Source organism: Phocoena phocoena, chromosome 17 (genome assembly GCF_963924675.1).
Source record: "Phocoena phocoena chromosome 17, mPhoPho1.1, whole genome shotgun sequence".
Taxonomy (NCBI): Eukaryota; Metazoa; Chordata; class Mammalia; order Artiodactyla; family Phocoenidae; genus Phocoena; species Phocoena phocoena.
The window spans coordinates 8,156,729-8,179,049 of NC_089235.1; the positions used below are offsets into that span (position 1 = coordinate 8,156,729).

A 22,321-nucleotide genomic window follows, 5' to 3' on the forward strand; every position below is an offset into this window, starting at 1 on the left:
TCAGCGCACTGAGCAGCCGGGCCTGCTGGACTGTGTCACTTGGAGACTGGAGTCCTGGGGACGCCCAGACCTGGGGGAAACCACAGAGGAAGGAGGAGGGTCAGGAAAGGGCAGATGAGGGAAGAATGGTCAGAAACAAGGTACAAGAGGGAGTAATTATGTGGAAGCAAGGAGGTTTTCCCCCTCCAAGTTTGAGTTTTGAAAATTTTTGAATCTACAGAAAACTTCAAGGATTAATGCAATGAATACTTGTTTATCCTTTACCTGAAATCACCAGTTAACATTTTGTTATATTTGTGTTAATCTGTTGCTGCCTCAGCCCTTTTGACGGAAGCAAGGGAGGTAGCCATGGAGAAGCTTGGGTGAAGAGCTCTGAGGACAGAGACAGCCTGTGCAAATGTCCTGAGGTGGAAGGGCTTTTGGCCTTTGTTGTTTGACAATAAGCAAGTGGTCAAAACAGTTGGAGTGGAAGGCCTCAATTTTTTTTTTTTGGTAGGATAATGCTGTTTATTAAAAGTATATTCAGGGAGAAGGAAGTCAGTGCATTTATGCAATTTTACATACACATCTGTAGTTTGAGGCCAGGGTGGGGCTGGGGGAGGATTGTAGGAGATGAGGTTAGGGAGGTGGCCAGAGTCCATGCCATTTGAGGCCTTGTAGGCCATGCTGAGGACTTTTTTTTTTTTTTTTTGCAGTACGCGGGCCTCTCACTGTTGTGGCCTCTCCCGTTGCGGAGCACAGGCTCCGGACGCGCAGGCTCAGGACTTTTGATTTTACCATGAATGAAATGAGAAGGTACTAGAGGTTTCGAATAGAGGTGTGACATGGTCTGATTTGCCTGTTTGAAGGATCACTCGGCCTGTGTAGCACACAGACTGGGGCCGAGGGCAGACCTGGGAACCAGGGGTCAGCTATCGAGGCTGTGGCAGCGGTCCAGGCAGGCCTCCTGGTGTGTGGAGAGGGCATCAGAGGCCATTTCCTGTCTGCTGAAGGCGGAGCCAACAGGACTCCCATAGTGGATAGAAAGCGTTAGGTGAGACCAAGTGGAGAGTTGGGGTGACTCCACGCATCTGGCTTCTGCTGCTGGCGGAGTGACAGTTCATGGGGCTGGAGTTTGGTAGAGAAATCAAGAGTTTGGTTTGGAATTCATTAAGTGTGAGATGCCTCTTGGGGCGTGCAGGTTGCCATGTCAGGTAGACAGTCGCATAGGGAAGCATGGAGCTCAGGGGAGGGGTCTGGGCTCCGGGAGGGACCCTGGGAGCCATCATCCGTGGGTGGGCGGTATTTAGAGCAGTGGCACCCCCGGAGGGAGGAAGCGTAGATCTGAGATCCAAACGTGAAGGCGCAGGGCACCTCGGGGGATGTAGTGGAGAGGTTGAGGTCGGAGCGGGCAGGGCTGTGTCAGCTCCTGCGGACAGAGGGGCCAGGAGCAGCGAGGGAGGGAGGGGCCTGGGGTCCCCGCAAGGGGGAGGGCCGGCCGCCCGGGTGGAGTGTGAGTGTGAACTCTGTCTACCGGGAGGAGGGCAGCAAACGCTCACTCTCTGGAGGATTCTGTTCTAAAGGAGTGCAGAGACAGGTGACCGGCTGCAGGAGGATGTGGGCTCAGGAAAGGCCCCGTTGGTCGCTGAGAATCCGAGCGAGGGGCGGAGGGGGTTGAAGGTGGAGAGAAATGAGGTACCTTTGGAGGCTGTCGCTATTTACATCATCCCGAGGCCGACTTCTGTAAATGACCGTTCTTAAAGCCTGTTGCTACCAGGCTGTCCCGTGGGGAGCCCGCGCACGGCTACGGGACTGGTGTTGCGTGGCCCCCGGGTGATGGGCATCTGTGCTGCTGCGGCCCACACTGAGCTGTGTCGTGAGGAATTTGGGGCCCCCAGGAATTCCCTGTGCCTGCCTGCCTGCCTGAAGTCAACCGTGCCTCGCTCCAAAGGTCTCAGCACACCTTTCAGGGCTGGGAGACGGCCCCTGTGCAGTGGCCCTCGTGTGCGCCTTCTCGCTGCTTCCTGTCCCTCCTGCCCCACCTTTGTCCTTCCCCTTCCGTGTCACCTCCCCATGGTTTATGTGGTGTGGATCCAGGACTTCAGGGGTTCACAGACATGAGTGGATTTTTATACCTTAGTAGTATTTGGCGTGTACTGCGATGTTTGATAAATATTGTGACACATTATATTGAGCAGAGACTAAACTTACTGGGAGAAAACCTTGTAGAGGTTAGGTATCGATGAAATGAGATTATGAATTATTGCAATGCAGTTATAAAAGTTCTCCTTTTTATAAATGGGAAAAGTAAATTGTATATTTTAAGATTTCTTTTATATTTCTAATTCTGGTGTATCTCATTTAATTTGGGCTTTCTTTTGTAGATTTTCAAATCAGTTTTATTTATTTTCTTGTGTTTAAGAAACTTCCTTAATAGTTCCCTCTGAAATTATCTTCACTTCCCATTTCACTTTACAAATGCTCATTTCTTTTTGGACGTGTGGGCGAGTTATTTAAGCAGGGCTGAAGCCAGATCTATCCATCTATCTATCTATCTATTTTTGGCTGTGTTGGGTCTTCGTTGCAGCGCGCGGGCTTTCTCTAGTTGCGGTGAGCGGGGGGCTACTCTTCGTTGCGGTGCGCGGGCTTCTCATTGCAGTGGCTTCTCTTGTTGCGGAGCACGGGGTCTAGGCATGCGGGCTTCAGTAGTTGAGGCTCGTGGGCTCAGTAGTTGTGGCTCGCAGGCTCTAGAGCACAGGCTCAGTAGTTTTGGCGCACGGGCTTAGTTGCTCCGCGGCATGTGGGATCTTCCCAGACCAGGGCTCGAACCCGTGTCCCCTGCATCGGCAGACGGATTCTTAACCACTGTGCCACCAGGGAAGCCCTGAAGCCAGATCTTAGCAGTAGAGAATATCCAACTGTAGAGTCTTAGAGTTAGAAGGCTTTACAGATCAGCTCATCCACTTCTTCATCTTTCAGACAGGAAGTTGAGGCATCCTCAGAAGAGTGTCTTCACACTTGATTGTTAAAGCCCCCCAGAGAAAATCCCCAAAGCCAGACCTAATAGCGAATCCTCTAGTCCATCCTCCTGTTCTTCCTTCAGCTGACTTACATCGCAAGAGCTGCCAGGGGCTTCCCTGGTGGCGCGGTGCTTGAGAGTCTGCCTGCCGATGCAGGGGACACGGGTTCGTGCCCCGGTCCGGGAAGATCCCACATGGCGCGGAGCAGCTGGGCCCGTGAGCCATGGCCACTGAGCCTGTGCGTCCGGAGCCTGTGCTCCGCAACGGGAGAGGCTGCAACAGTGAGAGGCCCGCATATAGCAAAAAAAAAAAAGAGCTGCCAGCACACAGAGGAACGTGCCCAGGTGAGTGCCCGGCTGGTGCTGGGTGTGGGTGCAGACCCACTGCAGCCGCGAGAGACCTCGACTGCCGTCAGGCGCCCTGGGCCAGGGCCGCTCCGTGGTGGCCTCATCCCTGTTGGCTGGGTCCTTCCTGGTTGGAGGTAAATCCTTTCTGCATGTTGTTTCCTGTTTGTCAGCTCTTCCTGGGGTCGGGATGGTAACAGATAGAAACAGTTGTGAGATTGTCCCCAAGATAATTTCTGTTTCTAGTTCTGATTTGCTGTAATAGAAGCAAAGGAGAAAACCTTTAGGGTTCCTGAATTAGAGAAGTGTTTAATGTTGGACTGGATGTTAGATGATTATTAAATTTTGCAACTGGAGAGTTGATCATCCTAATACTTTTGAATAACTATGTTAAACGGCCATTGAAAACCTCCGCTCCTTTGTTTGCTGATGTCCATAGGTAAATATTGCTCAAACACACCATCTCATTGTGAATAAATACATTCTTATTCATCCCCCTAAATTACATTTTAAAAGGGAATATCAAAATACAAATATTTGGGCTTCCCTGGTGGCGCAGTGGTTGAGAGTCCGGCTGCCGATGCAGGGGACGCGGGTTCGTGCTCCGGTCCGGGAAGATCCCACATGCCGCGGAGCGGCTGGGCCCCTGAGCCATGGCCGCTGAGCCTGCGCGTCGGGAGCCTGTGCTCCGCAACGGGAGAGGCCACAACAGTGAGAGGCCCGCGTGCCGCAAAAAACAAAAACAAACAAGAAATACAAATATTATTTTAGGCATAAGTGATATTGTCAGGAGTCATCTGAAGTTACACATTTTCAAGAAAGTGATGAATTTTTAAATATAAATAAGTTAAAATAGAAACAGATTACTCAAAATATACATCATTACATAACAGCGTCTTCAAATTGTTCCAGTAGTTTCAGATAGACACAGGTATCTGAGGACCATGAAGAAGGCTGCTTGAACGGAGGGTGACATTAGGCGCGGGGTAAGTCACGCAGCGGTTTAAACTAAAACAGCTTAGTTCAGAGGGCACTGCTGTTTTATCACCATATTTAAAAATCTGTCCCTCCTTTACTCCCTCAAACTGAGCTCAGGGATATAATGGATCCCATTATAGGTAAAAGGTCTGTGACTCAGCCATCGAGCTACTCAAACTCTTGGCTGTTTTAATTGCCGCCATTAAAGCTTTAGTACTTTTATCTCATAAAAATAGATATCATTGATGTAAAATGTGTGCCTGTCGAAGATACATTGGTACTTCTGCCCTGATGGTTAGCTAATCATCCTTTCGTGTTTGAAGTTAGGTTTTAGGCAGACGGGAACTTGACATGGATCACAAATTTGTTCGGATTTAGTCACTTAATTAAGAAGAGAATTCATGGAGTCATAAGGATAATATCCAGCTAGAATATCATATGAAAAGAAACTTGTTTTGGTTTGTATTTTAACTACATTTAATTGACGGAAGGACGGTGGATTTTTACCAAGCTCGTTCGTGAGCCCCAGAGAATAACGATGTCTCTCTGATTCTAATGCCGCAACTTCAGCAGTTCAAGGGAAATATACTAGTCACTCTTCGGTCCCTGTCAGGCACATCTGTGTAAACTTACATGTGGTAATTGGCGGTGTTTCTCTGCCTATCTTCTGCAAAGGGGAAAATACCAAGGTGGGAAGGAAACTCCAAGAACACAGTGGGAGCTGAATGTTAAAATGTGAAAAGCAACTTTGTTCTGGGCTCTCCCTCCAGTATGTGCCCCAGTCATGGTCATTCATTATTCATATCACCGTGCACAAACAAGATAAAATGTCTCTGGAAGAGATCTGAAATGAGTGCATCGCAAGGAAGTTTCACCTCCTCACCGCTCTGTACACACTTATTCTTCCGTAGTACAAATGACAGCAAATAATTGGTGGGGCAGTTCATTAAGTTTTCTCTTCTGCAGTTGTAATTGTGGAATTGTATTCGGTTGAGAGAAAAAAAATCTGACTGTTAAAGGGTCTCAAATCTGAACCAGTGCTAAAACGAAAACCTACCCACACAAAGCATTTGTGAGCTGATAGACATAACCAGGCTTCTATTCTTGCCCAGCTGTGTAGATTCAATTATAATAATTTTCTCAGTTGCATAACATTGCTGTTTGTTTATTACTGCATTATTAGTCAGTGAATGAACCTCCCTCTTTTTGACCCCTCAGCAGTGTTTATACAATACTTAATTGCTTTGGTATCTTCTGTTTCATGTGTAATTCCAGCTGGAAGGAGTCATGGGGACACACAGTCCCCTTTAAGTGTTAAACTGACTGTTTCAAAGGTGCAGTACATTTTCTGTTAAAGTACATTATCAGGGACCTTTGATGTCGCTTGTAGCGCAGTTTCTTTTCCTTTTCTTCTTTGTCCCTTCCTTCCTTCCTTCCTTCCTCCCTTCCTTCCTTTACTGGAAGGAAGCGATTTTCTTTTAAAATCTTCTGCCTGTGATGGTTTCAATGTTAGTTAACTGTCTCACGGTGTCAGGCTCCAGCCTGCCTGTAACAGCTACACACCCTTTATGTCATCCGGGTTCTTCCTGTCAGAGAGGGTCCCACCTCTGTCCAGCTGTTACCTCGCACCCAGCTCTCGGTGTCATCACGTCTTCCTCCTCTTTGAAGACACGGCGGCAGGAATGGGTGAGCTGTGTAACAGCTGAGATGTGGGCTCTGCAGACAGGTGGCCTGGGTTGAGTCCTGACTCTTACAACCAGCTTTTTGTGACTTTGGACAGATGCGTAACCTCTTTGTGAGCCTGGAACAGTGCCTGGCACAGAAGGGCTCAGTTTGACCCTCAGCAGAGCAGCGTCGCAAAGGGATAAGGAAGTCCTGCTGTGCTGTCCGTCCTCCTGCGGACAGAGACATGTCTAGCATGGAAGGGGGATCCTGGATGGGAAAAAAAGACTGAAAAAAATTCCTTTTTGAGTGACAGAGGATTTTAAGGTATGCATTGTTTATCGCTGCATAACGAATTGCCACAGATTTCGTGGCTTGAAACAACATTGCCTTCTTATCCCTCACCTCCGGCAGTCAGGATTTGAACGCAGCTTAGCTGGCCCCTCCGCTTGGGGTCTCTCCAGGCTACAGTCAGGTGTCAGGACTGCGTTCACATCTGGAGCCTTGGCTGGGCAACGATCAGCTTCCGGGTCCACTGAGGTTGTGGGCAGAATTCATCCCGGGCAGCTGTGAGACTTGGGACCTCAGCTTGCACTGCCTGTTGCCTGGGGCTGCCCTTGACCCCTGGAGGCTGCCCTTGACCCTTGGAGGCTGCCCTTGGCTCCTGACCGTGGGGGCTGCCTCCTAGCAGGCAACAGGGAGTGTCTGGCCCTCAAGGGGGGCCCACACCCTCTTCACAAGCCCCCTGATTAAGTCAGGCCCACCGACGGTAATCTCCCCTTTGAGTAACTCAGAACCAACTGACTTGGGCCCCTTGATCACAACCTGCGAGACCCTCTCAGCTTTGCCATGTTCCGCTGGCTTGCAGCACACGTGCCTCCACAGCCAGGATGCGGAGGTCATGGGGTCACCTTAGAATTCGGCCTCCTACAAGATGTGAACGAGTTTTTTTTTTTATAGGACCAAAGTAGTCCATCATTAAGCATTTATTGCCAACTAGATTTGCTGTACTCAAAGGCTCTGAATCCCAGAGAACTTGCCGAGTGTAAATTAGCTTTATCGCCAAGCTCTTTATAAATGGATTTTTTTTTCCCCTGAAAGATTGTTCTATTCCCATTTCTACACAAACCCTTGGGATTGTTCAATGCTAGGTAAAAAGGCACATTTTCCTTTCAGTCTATTGAGGTTTGACTTTTTAAATTCATAGGAATAGCATCGTAAGTTACCTTTATTTTTAACATCTTTATTGGCGTATAATTGCTTTACAATGGTGTGTTAGTTTCTGCTTTATAGTAAGTTACCTTTAACATTGACCTTTTTTTTTTTTTTTTTTTTTTTTTTTTGCGGTACGCGGGCTTCTCACTGTTGTGGCCTCTCCTGTTGCGAGGACGCGCAGGCTCAGCGGCCATGGCTCACGGGCCCAGCCGCTCCGCGGTATGTGGGATCTTCCCGGACTGGGGCACGAACCCGTGTCCCCTGCATTGGCAGGCGGACTCTCAACCACTGCGCCACCAGGGAAGCCCAACATTGACCTTTTTTAGGCCAGTGCAAACTTGGAATAAATTGCTTCTCCAGAGCCAAACTCCATACAGTTCACCTTTCTGTCTTGAGGATCAAACTTACAATTTAGGTACACCAGTGATAGCTAAAAACAATGGAAGTGTACGGTTAAAAAAAAAAAAGAAAAGATTGAATTGAACGAAATGATTTTTAGTACGTAAATTTGGTCTTTGTCCTTAGTGCCTTGAATAGGATTTATTTATGTTAAAACATGTCGACCAGCCCAGAAGCCCTGCTGTCTTGTGTTTTTGCCGAGTTTTATCCCTGGTAAGCTGGGTGGCTTCACTTCTGGGTATCTGCTGCCAAAGTCCAGCCTCCAGACACTCCTTTGAGAACATTATGGACCTTAGAGATAACTTGAAATAAGGAAGAGACACGCCCGCGAACTGGGATTGGTTCTCTAGACCCTCATTCCCTGCTGTTTGTGGAGTGGAGCCTATTAAGGGTAGGGCACCATATGCACCGTGGTGAAGGAAGAAAAAATGAGGGACGGGAGAGACAATACCGATGACTCTGCTAAGGACCCTGAGCACATACGTTATCTTTTCTGTTTTTACTTCTAGCGGGCAATGTCTGGTAAAAGACAACACTTGATGATTTACCGCCTTTAGGAACCAAGACGTGCAGAGCAAGAGGGTGAAAGTGTGACTGTGTCTCGGATTCCCCGAGTGAGCTCAGAGTTTGGTTTGCTTATTGTAAGTCAGAGGCACCATGATGCCACAGTTGCAGGCCCTGTTTCTTCTTGGGGGGCTGCTGTTGGAGGAGAATGGGTGTCATCTTTATGGGTGGGTGGCCCTGCTGCGTGCAGGGCCTGCTCCCCTGTGTGCGGTCCAGGAGGCCTAGGAAGTTACTCATCGTTCCAGCGCGTGGCTTTGAATTGTGTCGAGTTTGTGCTGGTGTTTGTTTCTCCCCTGCCCAGAGGAGTGATGCTCCTCTCGGCCCCTCTGCGTTTCCCTTCCTTCTATTAAAAGTGCTGGGATGGGAGATTCTCAAGGTCAGGGGCTTGGTCTGATGACTCGCGTACGCTTTCTGGAAAACTAACACATGTTAAAACGACATTCAACTCTTGTCCAGACGATTAAGCTACTTTTCCCAGGCCCTTGTGGAGAAACATCAAAAAAACAAAAACAAAAAACAAATTTCAGAACTTTAACATCACTTCAATTCTATGCCCTTGGGGTGTGTGTGTGTCTGTGTGTGTGTGTGTGGCAGACAAACGTTATTTCACTGCATGGTTTTTAAGTGCAAGCCTGTTACTTGGCCTGGTGCTTTTTCTGAGAAGTAGAATTGACCTGTTACCCAACTGGAATGGTGGCCACAGAGCCGCACCCTTGGGCCAGCACCTCCTGAGCCTGGTGGCACAGACACAGTGGGCGGTGGCGAGAGTGAGGGGCGGCGGCCAGACGCCCTCTTCTCCTCCACTGAGAGGGAGTCCGCACCACTTAGAGCTTCTCAGACACTCAGGAAGGAGGTTTGCATTGCTGGAGCCTCACCGCTGGGCTGTTCTGGTCCAGCTGACCATAGAAACACCTCAGCACAGTGTGTCACACGTTACAGAGGCCATGGGACCCTTCCTGTGGCGTCGTTCCACCCTGAAGACTGGAAGGTGGTCAGTATTCAATATGGGATGGGAAGCTATTTAACATTAAATTTAACATGGCCAGTTGGTTCAGTATTTCTCATTATTTTGGACTCTAGTGATTCAAAATGCATTTATAATGTAGGTGCTGTCACAGTGGCTCACGTTAATTTGTAGCTGTTCAAGATTCTGTGCATATGGCAGATCTATTCTAAGGACAAAATGTAAGCAGAAAACCAAAGGTTCAAAAATGCCTTCAGATGATTTTTAGACGAGATACTTCACAGTAATTAAAAATTTTTTTTTTCAATTCTAAAATTTAATGATTCTTCTGAGGGACCCACTAAGATAAGTTATTAAATTTCAAAGTTCATTTTATTTAACTTAGTAATTATCTTCACTGCATATATATTATAATGGAAATTGTACAAGTCAGAAGATTATATGATTATCCTAATATTCCTGTTTTATTCCTACATCTGTGCATAATTGAGTAAGCTGTTTCAGTGCGTTTATATAAAATTGTATTTATTCGTAGAGTCATATGCTATCTTTTGAAACATTTGATAACCACTGCTTTGAGACTGGCGCGTGCCGTCTCTCTTGTTCTCTCTCACACTCTCATATCCCTGCCACAGAGGTGATGGATTAACTGTATCAGTGTAATCCAGAGTGTATTTTGAAGAGCATTTTTATTCAGGATATTCTTGGAAGAAGAATATCTTTTTCCTGTATGGCACACTGTGTCCTGTTCCCCCTCAGAGCGTAGTAAGGGCTTGGAGAGCTTTACCGTAAAGAAAAATGCTTAACTTTGTTTAACCCAGAATTCTCAAAACTCCCGTGACCCGAGTCTTCTTTTCTTGGAACACGTCTTAAAATCCTAAACTTAGAAAATGTTGTTCTCTACTTTCTGCCTTCTCAAGTCACATGACCAACAAGCGTGATGATGTTCCATCTTTGTGTTTGTGTCCGTAAAAGTATTCACTCGATATTTTTTTCCCTAGAAATTGTCTTTAAAAATGAGCTGAATAAAACTAACTGACAGATGAAAGGCTTGAACTTGAGGCCGTGACTCTGATACCAAATTTAGTCAAGCAGAAAATATTCTAATCCTTGATTCTTTTCTTAAGATTATTTCTGTACGTATTATTTTGTATCAAAGAACCAAAGGTAAAAGTTATTTCAGTTGACCCTTCAAACTAATATCTGTTCTTCTTGATCTCCTCCCCACAAAGAAGGTTTTAAAAGCCGCTTGTGATGCATTTTTGTGCCTTCTGTCACCCCATCCTGGACGTGGTCTGTTGCTTGGGCTGGTCCATTGGGGAAGGAGCCCCTGGCCAGCACGTGTCTCCCCTTCAGTCCCAGCCTGGCTGCCTTTTTTCCAAGAACCCTCCTTGGCATCAGCCTGGGTTAGGCGCTCTGTTCTGCCCCGGCAGGTACCAGGGCTGCTTGGTTTACTGTTACGTCCTCAGCTGTCTGTTGGATGAATAAATGAATTGGGCACCGAGTATTACCGAGTGCTCTTCTTTTTATCAGTGTCACTGACGAGAAAAAGATGTGAAAATCTCAGTGGGACTTGCTGAACATTGGCTGAATGATCTTTTGAACCCTGCGTTCACTCCTTTGGCTGGAGATTGAGCTTCAGGGCTCATATTGGAATTCCTTTTGAGAAGAGTGCGGAGGGACTGAGAACCTGTGGGATCCTGGAAGAGTAAACAGAAGTGAAGAAGGCCGGTAGTAGGAATGTGTCTCCAAAGCGATTAAAAAAAAAAAATACCCCAAAACTGAATTGTACTTTTCAGTCTTAAATGACTACTTAATATTTGTATTTTTACAAGCCACTTAAATCCTAGTGTAGCGTTTTAAGATTGTATTTGTTGTCACGTGGGTTGTAGTTGGCCTGCCGCTTCTCCCCCAGAACCTGCGTTTCTCTGAGCTCGCAAGTGCCTGTCTCCCTTCGGCCTGATTTGTGGGGCGGGGCGTGCGTGTCTCCTGGAAGTGCCATGTTACTCTCATCCGGTTGGTAGTATCTTCTCCTTATTATAAAAGTAGTGTTTTGATTTTAGACGTGTTCGTGTCACCCAGTAAGTAGAATGTTTGCCCAGAGACGTCCTGTATTACAGAATGGTGCGGCTTTGCAGGGATTGTCCATACTGGAGACATTGCACACTGCTTGCTCATTCATGGTGCTTGACGCTGAAAGCACGTTGAGGCTTCAAGACTATAATTAAGACAAAATATGGTTAAATAAGATAGCCTTTAAAGTCAGAAAATGCTGGGTGAGGTTGGAGGGAAAACACAGTGGAGATGGATGAAAAGTGTCTTCTTACACATTGTATTTATGTTGTTCTGACGAAGGCTCCCGAGCGTTTTGGGTCATGTTTGCTTAAAGGTAACGGAGGGGTTGGCCCCGCCTCCCCGGCCCCTCTCCTTTGGTTAAATTTACATCCTGCCTACTCTGCTGTTTTATGTGAGGCAACTTGTTTATGTGTTTGTCTAATTTATATGTGACGAAAAGTGAAGTTAAGGCTAAAAACGACTATCTTTAGTTTATGGTAATTTTTTGGACAACACGCACCTTGGATCGTTTTAATTTATTGTTCAACTGTCCGTCATTCTGTTTCAGTTTCAGAAGTCCACGCGTAGTCCTTATATATTCCATAATGCTCCAAAAGGCATGTGGAATTATGATAGCAAATATGTCAAGCAGGAAGTCCTAAAGGGTGTATTTAAAAATACCTTTGGTATCTAACATTCTCTGCTTTTGCCCTAGTAAATGAGAGGTTTGAGGAATGCCCTATATGGTGATATCAGATGTTAATGGCATTGATTACCTGTCAGGCAGTGGGAATTGATGGGAAAATGTCCGCTGTAAAATTAAATAGCATTAGAGAAGACTGTACCATGCGCGGGGGTGTTGGGAGGGAAACGGCGGGCCTGGGAGACTTTGTCAGGGTATTACTGTGAGCTCCAGGTTTTTTCCCCACATGATTAAGGCAGGCCATCTGTTCTTTGTTAAATGTTTACAAAAACAGCTTTTCTCTAAAAGATTTAAGGAGATGTGGGCCTGGTAAACACTATAATATTTCCGAGCACCTTTCCACCCTATTTCAAACAGTACCAAAACATAATTCTGCCGCGTATCAAACAGGACTACTATCTTTTTTGTGTTTGGTCTTTACATTTTTTTCCTTCTTATGGAAGATTAAATTTTTAAGGGATACTAATTTATGGCTTCATGTATTACTGAAAGGAGCATCCAGAATGATTTGTGTGCTCAAGTGCAGATAAATTTTCAGTCGTCTGGTATCACGTGTTACACGCCTTTTCTGATTCACAAATGTGGACCAGGTATCTCTCATCAGAGGCTGGCATTTGGTTACCGGAGTTAATGCCATGCAGATTAAAGAAAGGTACACATGCAGAAAAATGGTACAGATGAACTGGTTTGCAGGGCAGAAGTAGAGACACAGATGTAGAGAACAAACGTATGGACACCAAGGGGGGAAAATGGCAGGTGGTGGTGGTGGTGGTGGTGGTGGTGGTGGTGGGATGAATTGGGAGATTGGGATTGACATGTATACACTGATGTATATAAAATAGATAACTAGTGAGAACCTGCTGTATAAAAAAATAAATAAAATAAAATTCAAAAATTAAAACAAAAAAAAGAAAGGTACACATACCTGGAATTAATTCACCGTTCTAAGCTGTAAGCATTGTTTACTGGTAGACTTTCCTCTTTCCTTCCCTTTCCAGGAAATGTTTTTTCTTCCATCTCCTGAGAAATAGCTTGTCCCAAATAAGTTTGACCTCTGTGTCTCTTATGAAAAGAATTGGCTTTTTCCTTACATTAGGAAATAATATGTAACAATTAATTCTACTTCAGTAACTTAGGTATAGTAAAACCATTAAATCAGATCCCTTTATTTCTCAGCGAATATAATTTGGAGAGCTCCTTGGTTGATGTTTGTTAAGCGTGTTTGTGAGGGAAAAACCGGGGGCAGGTGAGTGGCTTTTCTCAGGATCTGGTCGGTTGTGTTACCCCTGGATGGACACTGCATCCATGTTGTGTTCATTCTCACTCCTCTGCCCTGGCTTCTCTCCCCTCCTGTCTGTCCTTACTCTCCTTCAGCATCTTTCTCTCTCAGCTCTGACCAAGAAAGGGCAATGTGTATTTTAAGATTTTCTCATACCGTAGGATTTTGGAAGAGACTTTGGAAATCAGCTGAACCAAACGCTTCATTTTGCAGATGAAGAAGAAGTGAAATGATTTTCCCCAGATCACAAAGCTCATGGCAGGGCCCGGGCTAGAATTTTCTCTCTCAGCTCACGGTTCTGGGCTCATTCCCTCACGCTAGTGCAGGTGGAGAACTGAATGTAGGTTTTTTTCAGTGACCGTAGTAGGTTGTACTGGGAACAGGAAAACCAGTTTCTTTTCTGGCAGTGATTTCGTTTTTTAAACGTTTCTTTGGGTCACTGAGCACTTTGGAAATAAAGTGAATCCTGTGGCACCTTTCCTAGGAGGACGCCCGTGTGTGAGGTTTTAGGAGCCGGACAGAGTCAGAAGAGCACTGGATTTAGGAAACCTAGATTCAGATGTCACCTCTGTCCCCCATGGTGTGGCCTTGGGTAGCCACGTGGCCTCCTCAAATTTTACTTCTTTTCTGAAAAATGGGGGTAAATTATCACATTTTGGTGTGAGGTTCGGGTGCACAAACTCCTGCAAGCACCTTGCTTAGTGTATAACATGAAGTAGATGCTCAGTGGATGTGAGTCGTACCGGAATCTGATTTGTAGCCCTTTGTGGATGGTGAGTAGCAACTCCTGGGCGCCTCAGCGGACCTGGGCCTGGGCTTCCCTGTGGCTCCTCTTTTGAGGGTCATGTGTGAGGGGCCCAGTTCTCAGTTCTGTCACTTGCATCCCTAACTCCTTGGGTGCGTTCTTCATCTTAGCAAGTCTGTGTCTCCATGGAGCTCTCCGGGCTGGCGTGGGGATCGGATGGTGTCCGGGCGTAAAGTGCTCACTGAGCACATGCCCAGCACGTGGTAAGGCTGTCGCGTACACGCTTGTGGCTGTTGCTGTTTATATTACAGTTACTATTTCGTGTCTGGAGAAGCATATGAAAAAGGCAGATACAGCATTTTCAAGTCTTGCGTTCAAATGTAAAGGCTCATTAGATGTCATAGTTTACAGTGGAGACAGATGGTCCCCTACCTCTGCCCTGATTTGTATCATGACCACTCAGCGTCCCATCCCAGGTGTTGGTATTCTCCACCATGTTTAAGACCATTTCTGGGTATGGTCTTAGTGGATGCTGAAAATCTCCTGCAAGGCATGTCAAATTGACTATGTGGGGGCGCTTTCCCTCTCTCTCTCTCTCTCTCTCTCTCTCTCTCTCTCTCTCTCTCGCTCTCTCTCTCTCGCTCTCTCTCTCGCTCTCTCTCTCGCTCTCTCTCACTCGCTCTCTCAGTGAGATTTGGAAATGTAAAGCTTTAATAACTTAAGAAAAACATTGTCTGCGTTTTCTATCAGTATGAGAAATCTAACCAACCCAGAGTCGTTAAGCTTGTATATGTGCTTTTAATTTGACATTTGAATGTCATTTAAATCAGAAATGACCTGTACTGTGTAAGATTTATGTTTTTACACTCGGATTTCAAACTTTCATGGTATCTGATTCTTACAATGCTCAGTACACTTGTTCTTTTTAAAAGTGACTTGATTATGTATCTTTAATTGGAGCTCCTGTTCCTGCATGGGGAAAATTCCACTTGAATTCCATCTGTGTGTCTTAGCTTTTGCTGCTGTTTTGTTCTTCCCCATTTCCTACATGGGTGCTAAGGACATGGAAAGTGTCTTCAGCTGAATGAGAAATTTTCTTCCACCCGAACAGAAGTTTTTCCTGTATTACTAAATTGCCCTCTTTATTTATTTAAAAGCTTTCCTGTTGAAGAAACCTGTTTTTTTTTCTGGATGAGAGAAAATGATAGGTTTCACAAATGCGTAGTTGGTTAAGTTTGCTACCTTGAGTGTAGTGTAAGTTTCAGAAGCATCAGCCACTTAACTTTCAGTTCCTTTCTTCACTATGAAGAACAATAAACTAACTTCAATTCCTATTTGTGTCTCTTAGCATTCTCCATCGGAGCCCTTTCTAGAGAAACCAGTGCCGGATATGACTCAGGTTAGTGGACCGAACGCTCAGCTAGTGAACAGTGATGATTACCTGCTGTCCGTAGAACAGCAGCCGCAGCAGAAGAAGAAGAAAAAGAAAAACAACCACATTGTTGCAGAGGATCCCAGTAAAAGTTTCGGTAAAGATGACTTCCCTGGTGGGGTTGATAACCAAGAACTAAACAGGAACTCGCTAGATGGGTCCCAAGAAGAGAAAAAGAAAAAGAAAAGGCCGAAGGCAAAAAAAGATCCCAAGGAACCGAAAGAACCCAAGGAGAAGAAAGAGCCCAAGGAACCCAAGACCCCGAAAGCCCCTAAGATTCCCAAAGAGCCAAAGGAAAAGAAAGCAAAAACTGCCACGCCAAAACCCAAATCCAGCAAAAAGTCAAGGTAGGCTGTGGGCAGAAACAACCACCACCAAACACAGTAGAGACAAGCACAACAGTCACAGCCTGTGGAATGGGGGTGGGGACACGGGGTGGGCGCGGGACGCTCTGACACTTGTCCTCATTGCTGAGCTGCCTTTTCTCATACCTGAACTGAAAAGTTAAGGTGTTTATGCGTTCTAAGTAAGATTTAGGACTCAATTATTATGAACTGTTGATTCGGTTGGTAGATTCTTTAGAAACGTTACTGGATAAAAATTGTTTATTATTTTAAAATCACTTTCTTGTATTTTTGTGAAAGCCTGTCATTTTAACAAATACAACCAAGTTACCAGCAGAATCATTTGTGAGCTTAGACCACCAACCTCATTTTCAGCGACAGTGCCAAACTGGGTAAGAAGGATTCTAGAAGGCAAGGCGAGTCACTGCATTTCACTAGGCTTTTTCAGTCCTGCTTCCCAGAAGTTGAAACGGGAGAATGCATTCTCTCCACTTGGCAGGCGGAGTAAGCCTTCCAGGGGCAGCGTTGGAATCCTAGTGGGCAACGTGGGAGAAATCAAATAGCAGTTACCCATTAGATATGCACTGGAGAGTAGCATGCATTTTAGGTCCTAGGAAATAGCCGCCTCCACATCGTGCTTCCCCTCTGGTACTTCCCCACCAACTCTCTGACCCCCCAGGAGGCATATTTATTCAGTAAGAAAAGCTGAGAGGAGAAGACATTGAAGACTAATTTTTTTCATTTGTACCGAACATTTCTTACAACTGTTCTGAACCAGTTCCAAACATCTGAATCTGTTTTTCAGAATGTGGCTCATGTTAGAAAATATAGTTTCCAGATGCAAGTACGGTCAGACTTGGTTACTCTGAACCTGTTTGCGGACGCAGGAGAAAACACGCTCCACCGCTTCCCGCCACGAGCGAATGCCCGCTTGTGCAGGGCGCGTGGCATTCCACCCCGAGATTGACATGCTCCACGCGGGCTTTGCGAGCTCGCCGGCCTGGCAGCCCTGGGCTTGTGAGCTTGCTTGTGTGTCAGGAGCAGGTACACAAAGAAGGGTGGTTTCTGTAACTAGAAAGATGCCGCAAAGTGAGAGAACAAACTTGGATTTTCAGCTTCCTGCTAAAAATATCTAAACAACCCAATACATTATTCTGTAGTGTTTTGAAAGTTTGAATCATAGACATTAACAAAACTTTTGTCACCAGTACTTTTTATGGTACCCAGATAACTGAATTACAGTTGGCCCTCCACAAAGGGCTTGAGCATCTGCAGATTTGGGTATCCGCCGGGGTCCTAAAACCGATTCCTTGCAGATACTGAGGGACCACCGTATATTCAGTAACTCAGTCTTATAGGTAACTTAATATTTGCATTCACTTATAGTGTCCTTTGATGCCTCAGTATGTGGTCTCTTAATTGAAAGCCATTAGGTTTTTCTCCCTGTGAACACTCCTCTGACCTCAGAATTTATTATAAATTCTGTTTTCATTTACTTAAGCAATACTTTATTAAGGACTTATTGTTTGTAGGTACTGTGTAGGTACTGTCTGAGGGATGTGAGGCCAGAGGACAGTTATACTTTCAGTCTGATTTATGAGGGGGTTTTAAAAAATACATAGTTGCTTAAGTCTGAGTATTGCGCTTTTAGTAGGAGGAAGCATGTGCTTTATTTCTCCTAAGGAGAAAGAAATGAAAGCAAAATCTTAAAAGAATGTATTTTTTTAAAACAAACTTACAATGTAAGAGTGTGTGTTCTAAAGAAGTTTTCTGGAACTCAGAACATATATCACCAAAACTAACTGTAGCCTCAAAATACATCTGTCTTAAGTTTTTATCTTAAGTTTTTGAATTTATTACCAAATGGTAAAAATTGATATAAAAAACCCCACTGTATCTTGGATACTTGTCGTAAATTTCCAAATATATTCTTTCAAGCTCTCAGTCTACCTCAGACTGACCCTATCTTTATTTTTTTCTTTTCTTTTTTTATAAATTTATTTACTTTTTAATTTTTGGCTGCGTTGGGTCTTCGTTGCTGCGCATGGGCTTTTCTCTAGTTGCGGCGAGCGGGGGCTACTCTTCGTTGTGGTGCGCCGGCCTCTCATTGCGGTGGCTTCTCTTGCTGCAGAGCACGGGCTCTAGGCGCGCGGGCTTCAGTAGTTGTGGCTCATGGGCTCTGGAGCACAGGCTCAGTAGTTGTGGCGTACGGGCTCAGTTGCTCCGCGGCATGTGGGATCTTCCCGGACCGGGGCTTGAACCCGTGTCCCCTGCGTCGGCAGGTGGACTCGCAACCACTGCACCACCAGGGAAGCCCGTCTAGTACTTTTTTTTTTTCTCTTTATTTTTGCTTTTGACTAGTAGTCTCAGTTGATGGCTGCTGTAGGTGACAGTCATTTTTCTCCGAGTGGTGTGAAAGTAATTGAGGGGAACCCTTCTTTAGAGCTTGGAGAAGTGCAAGTGGGAAGGGGTTGCGTCCAGGAGGGTCACTGAGGGCATTTGCAGCACCTCTGCTGGCCCTGGCGACTTGCCCTTGGAGGGCCACTTGCTGATTTAGGATGAAGTGGGGTGAGGACAATGCCTGAGAGGTTTTCCTGTCGTTGATGTTCAAATGGGGGTGGCTGTCCAAGAATTTGGTAACTGAATAGAGATTGTCATTGAATTAACCAGCCAACGCATTATTGTGTTGAGCTACAGTGTTTCAGGTGGTCAGGGGAGTGGAGTATCTCAAGTTGTGGTCTCGTTGTTCCTCTAAGTCTGGGAAGGAAAAAGCATCCCTGAAGCAAGGATAAGTAGATTGCACACAGCTACCTGTAAATTCTGAATAGCATAGCAGAATAATTATGTAAATTGAATATGCAGTCATGAAGGTAATAGGAGGTTTGGGTTATGTCAGTGCTGGGGCTGAATTGCTGGAGCAGGTTGCTTTAGGCGCTGGAATACTGCAGTGGCAATTTTGTTTTGCAAAACGTTATGTGATACCAGTTATTTCCATCCTTGAATAAGTTAACTTGATGAATTTGTTTATACAGAAAATAATTCTCCTACAGAGGGCTGAAGCAGAGGGGATAAACAGAAATGGAAGGAAACATTTACTGTAGAACTACTCACATCTTTCTTGTTTGGCCCTCTATGCCTTATCGCTGGTGAGATTCTCCTAACAGACGTGCGGCCCTTTGAGCGGCTGGTGACGGCAGTGACCCGCTGGGGGTCTGCATTATGTCCACACAGGAGAGAGCTGGTTTCGCGTCATTCACCTACTGTCATAAATGACATGAGAAAGGTGGCTATCATTGGTGGGGCTGAGTTTCTCTGTGTGCCTTCACCGTGTCCTTCTCACTGCCTGTCATCCCTGAAAGCCACCGAGGCTTGAATTTGTGGCCATTCCCAGCACACTCGCCCTTTTGGCAACCGAGATATAATTGGGTCTGTCTTGCCTCTGCAGGAGAACCTAAAAGAATCTGCCCAGAAGCTGTTATATAGAATGGTAGTGAAACAGAAAAAGGTGTCAGCATTTCAGAAAGAGACATTTATTTATTTATTTGTTTGTTTGTTTATTTTTGGCTGCCTTGGGTCTGCGCGCGGGCTTTCTCTAGTTATGGCAAGCAGGGGCTACTCTTCGTTGCGGTGCGCAGGCTTCTCATTGTGGTGGCTTCTCTTGTTGCGGAGCACGGGCTCTAGGCTCATGGGCTTCAGTAGTTGCGGTGCATGGGCTCAGTAGTTGTGGCTCGTGGGCTTCCGTAGTTGTGGCACGTGGGCTCTAGAGTGCAGGCTCAGTAGTTGTGGCACGCGGGCTCAGTAGTTGTGGCTCGCGGGCTCTAGAGCGCAGGCTCAGTAGTTGTGGCGCACAGGTTTAGCTGCTCCGCGGCCATGTGGGGTCTTCCTGGACCAGGGCTCGAACCCGTGTCCCTTGCGTTGGCAGGTGGATTCTTTTTTTTTATAAATTTATTTATTTATTTTTGTCTGTGTTGGGTTTTTGTTTCTGTGCGTGGACTTTCTCTAGCTGCGGCGAGCGGGGGCTACTCTTCCCTGCGGCGTGCAGGCTTCTCATTGTCATGGTTTCTCGTGTTGTGGAGCACAGGCTCTACACGTGCAGGCTCCGTAGTTGTGCCTCACGGGCTTAGTTGCTCCGCGGCATGTGGGATCTTCCCAGACCAGGGCTCGAACCCATGTCCCCTGCATTGGCAGGCAGATTCCTAACCACTGTGCCACCAGGGAAGCCCGCAGGTGGATTCTTAACCACTGCACCACCAGGGAAGTCCCCAAAAAGAGACATTTAAAATCTTGGTGAAAAAAATGGACCACATGCCTCTTTTCTAATTAGGACCATATCTTTCTTCCCCTCTTCCCATTTTACATTAAATATATATTTTTCTACCTGTCTAGTGCTTTCCCCAGGTGTCTTTATAGCTTTTAAATATTGACGGTTAATATTGAAAATAAAGGCTAAGACAGTTGTGTCCTGGAGAGGATGCCATTTTGCATATGGAAGGATTCACAGAGCTGAAATATGAGGATTCGTGGTCTTCTCTTCAATGCGTTTTCTGTTGTGTGTGCTTGGGTCTTGTGAAATGAGAGAGAATTTGGAGGAAGTGCTTCCTTTGAATGACTCTTGGAGGATTTAGTGGTCCATTTAGCTATATAAAGATTCTTTGAATGTACATAAAGAAGGGAACTTAGCCAAAGGTTGTGACTTGATTACTGAAGCTTCATTTAAATGAAGCTGTGGAGATTTGCTTCTAATGCAGTTTCTAGGAACTCATCTGGTCCTTGCCCCCCCCTCCATCCACCCCCAGTATTAAAGTTAATAGGAAGCTAAAATGCTGCTTCTCAATTAAGAGTGAAGAGATATATTTTTTAAACTGTGAAAAGTAAACATACCACTCTTGCTTCAAAAGACATATAAAGTACCCAAAACACGTTAAGTGTATTTTTTGCATACCACACTGTCCTTAATATTTATGTTGCTACTTTCTTCTGAGGAACTTGGTTAACTTTTCAGATATTGTTTTCTCAGTGATGATCTAAAAGAGTAGCAGCATTTACCTGAGAAATATTTTTATTCAGCCAGCAAGCCCAATAGTGGTGTATTTTGAGTAACTAATACATATTTTCTAATGTGCTCTTATATATGTAAAATTTCTCGGACACAAAAGCAAACCGTTAAACTTGTTTTGCTAATGAGTGCAGAAAACCTAGATAGTCAGGTATCTCCCCATCAGGTAATAAAGTAAATGAAACCAGCAGCTTTTCTTCTTCTATTTTCTTGTTCTTTCTTTTATTCACGTGCCGTGACTTAGCTTTGACCCAAGACATTGGATAGTTGAACAGACTGAACTAGGTATTTTGGATACTGTACCAGCAGAAGAGAGTGTAGGTTTCTTTGGCATGTGGTTACAAAGGACTTTTGAGCCCTTTAGGTGTTGGCAAGGAACAAGGAAGATGTGTCCGTGAGCATCAGGCGTCTGCCCACAGGCCTGCCCTGTCCGCTCCTGGTCACTACGTCCAAGCTCCGGGCCAGGGGTGCAACCAGGTGCCCCCTTCCCCTTCCAAAGATTGCCTTCTCTTTGACAAAGGCGCCGGGCCGTGAGGTCTTCTTAATCCCCGTGGGGATTCCTTTCCTTCGAGAAAGGAAGGATAACCATCTCAGAGCCTTCCTTGTACGTGTAAAAGGCCAGTGACAGGCCACCTTGTGACCCTGCCTCTATCTGATTTGTCTTAAATCAGGATGAGCGGTGAGGGAGCTGTCAGCCGCCTTCAGTTCAGACCCTGCCGTCTCTGATAGCCCGTGGTTCCCTTTACGCTCCCTGGCGGGGACGGATGCCCAACGTCACTGACCCTAAACAGCAAGTTCAGCTGATTCATGCTCTGTGCCGGATGCAGGAATGGGCCGCAGTGGGCCTGGTGGGAATTTGTTCCTGCCCGTCCAGGGAGCTGCAGTAGACTTCAGAGCGGTGGCCTGCTGGCCTTGTGGTTGTGTGGCAGAGGTGAGGTAGGTCCCACTGCACCCGTCGGAGGAGAGGTGAGGAGGCCCTGGGCAGCAGGAGGATGTTAAAGAGGCATTTTTCTGGAGACACCTTCCTTTGAAGTCTTCTTAAGTGGAATTTTAGGGTGTCGCACGTGTTGCCGTAGGAGATGTGTTGGGGATGTCAGAGTCGGAAGATAAAGAGCAGGAGGCGTCACAGGCTGATTTTTTAAATTATCGTTAAAAATGTCTATGGATATGAATGTGCTTTTGAAAAGTATGAAGTTCTGTGCAGATGCAAAACTTGTCACGTGGCACATAAAGATCTTTTTGCTAGTTGTCTTCTGCCCAGCCAGAGCCCCCCCTGTGGGGTGTTGGATGCAAAGCCACTGTGAGAGCATCAGTCACGTGAGAGGCCGGCCTCTGCTTCAGCCACCTTTCCGTGGAAGTCCGTGTGACTGAGCTCTAAAATGTTAAACAGGGAGCTGGAGCGTTTGAATTAAGAAAAACGACACTGTGGGACATCCCCGGCGGTCCAGCGGTTAAGACTCCGCGCTTCCACTGCAGGGGGCGCGGGTTCAATCCCTAGTCGGGGAACTAAGATCCCACAAGCCGAGTGCTGTGGCGAAAGAAAGAAAGAAGACACTGTTCTCTCTCTCTCTCTCTCTCTCTC

The 22,321-nt window shown here is 45.9% G+C and overlaps 1 protein-coding gene across 1 annotated transcript in view; it reads left to right on the forward strand.

Annotated features, from left to right (window-relative positions):
- Positions 1-22,321, forward strand: part of CHD7 (chromodomain helicase DNA binding protein 7) — a 119,626-nt gene that overhangs the window by 23,493 nt on the left and 73,812 nt on the right. The window contains exon 2 of the mRNA XM_065895739.1: positions 15,256-15,686. Coding sequence (XP_065751811.1) covers positions 15,256-15,686 — 431 coding nt within the window. The remainder of the gene's footprint in view (positions 1-15,255; positions 15,687-22,321) is intronic.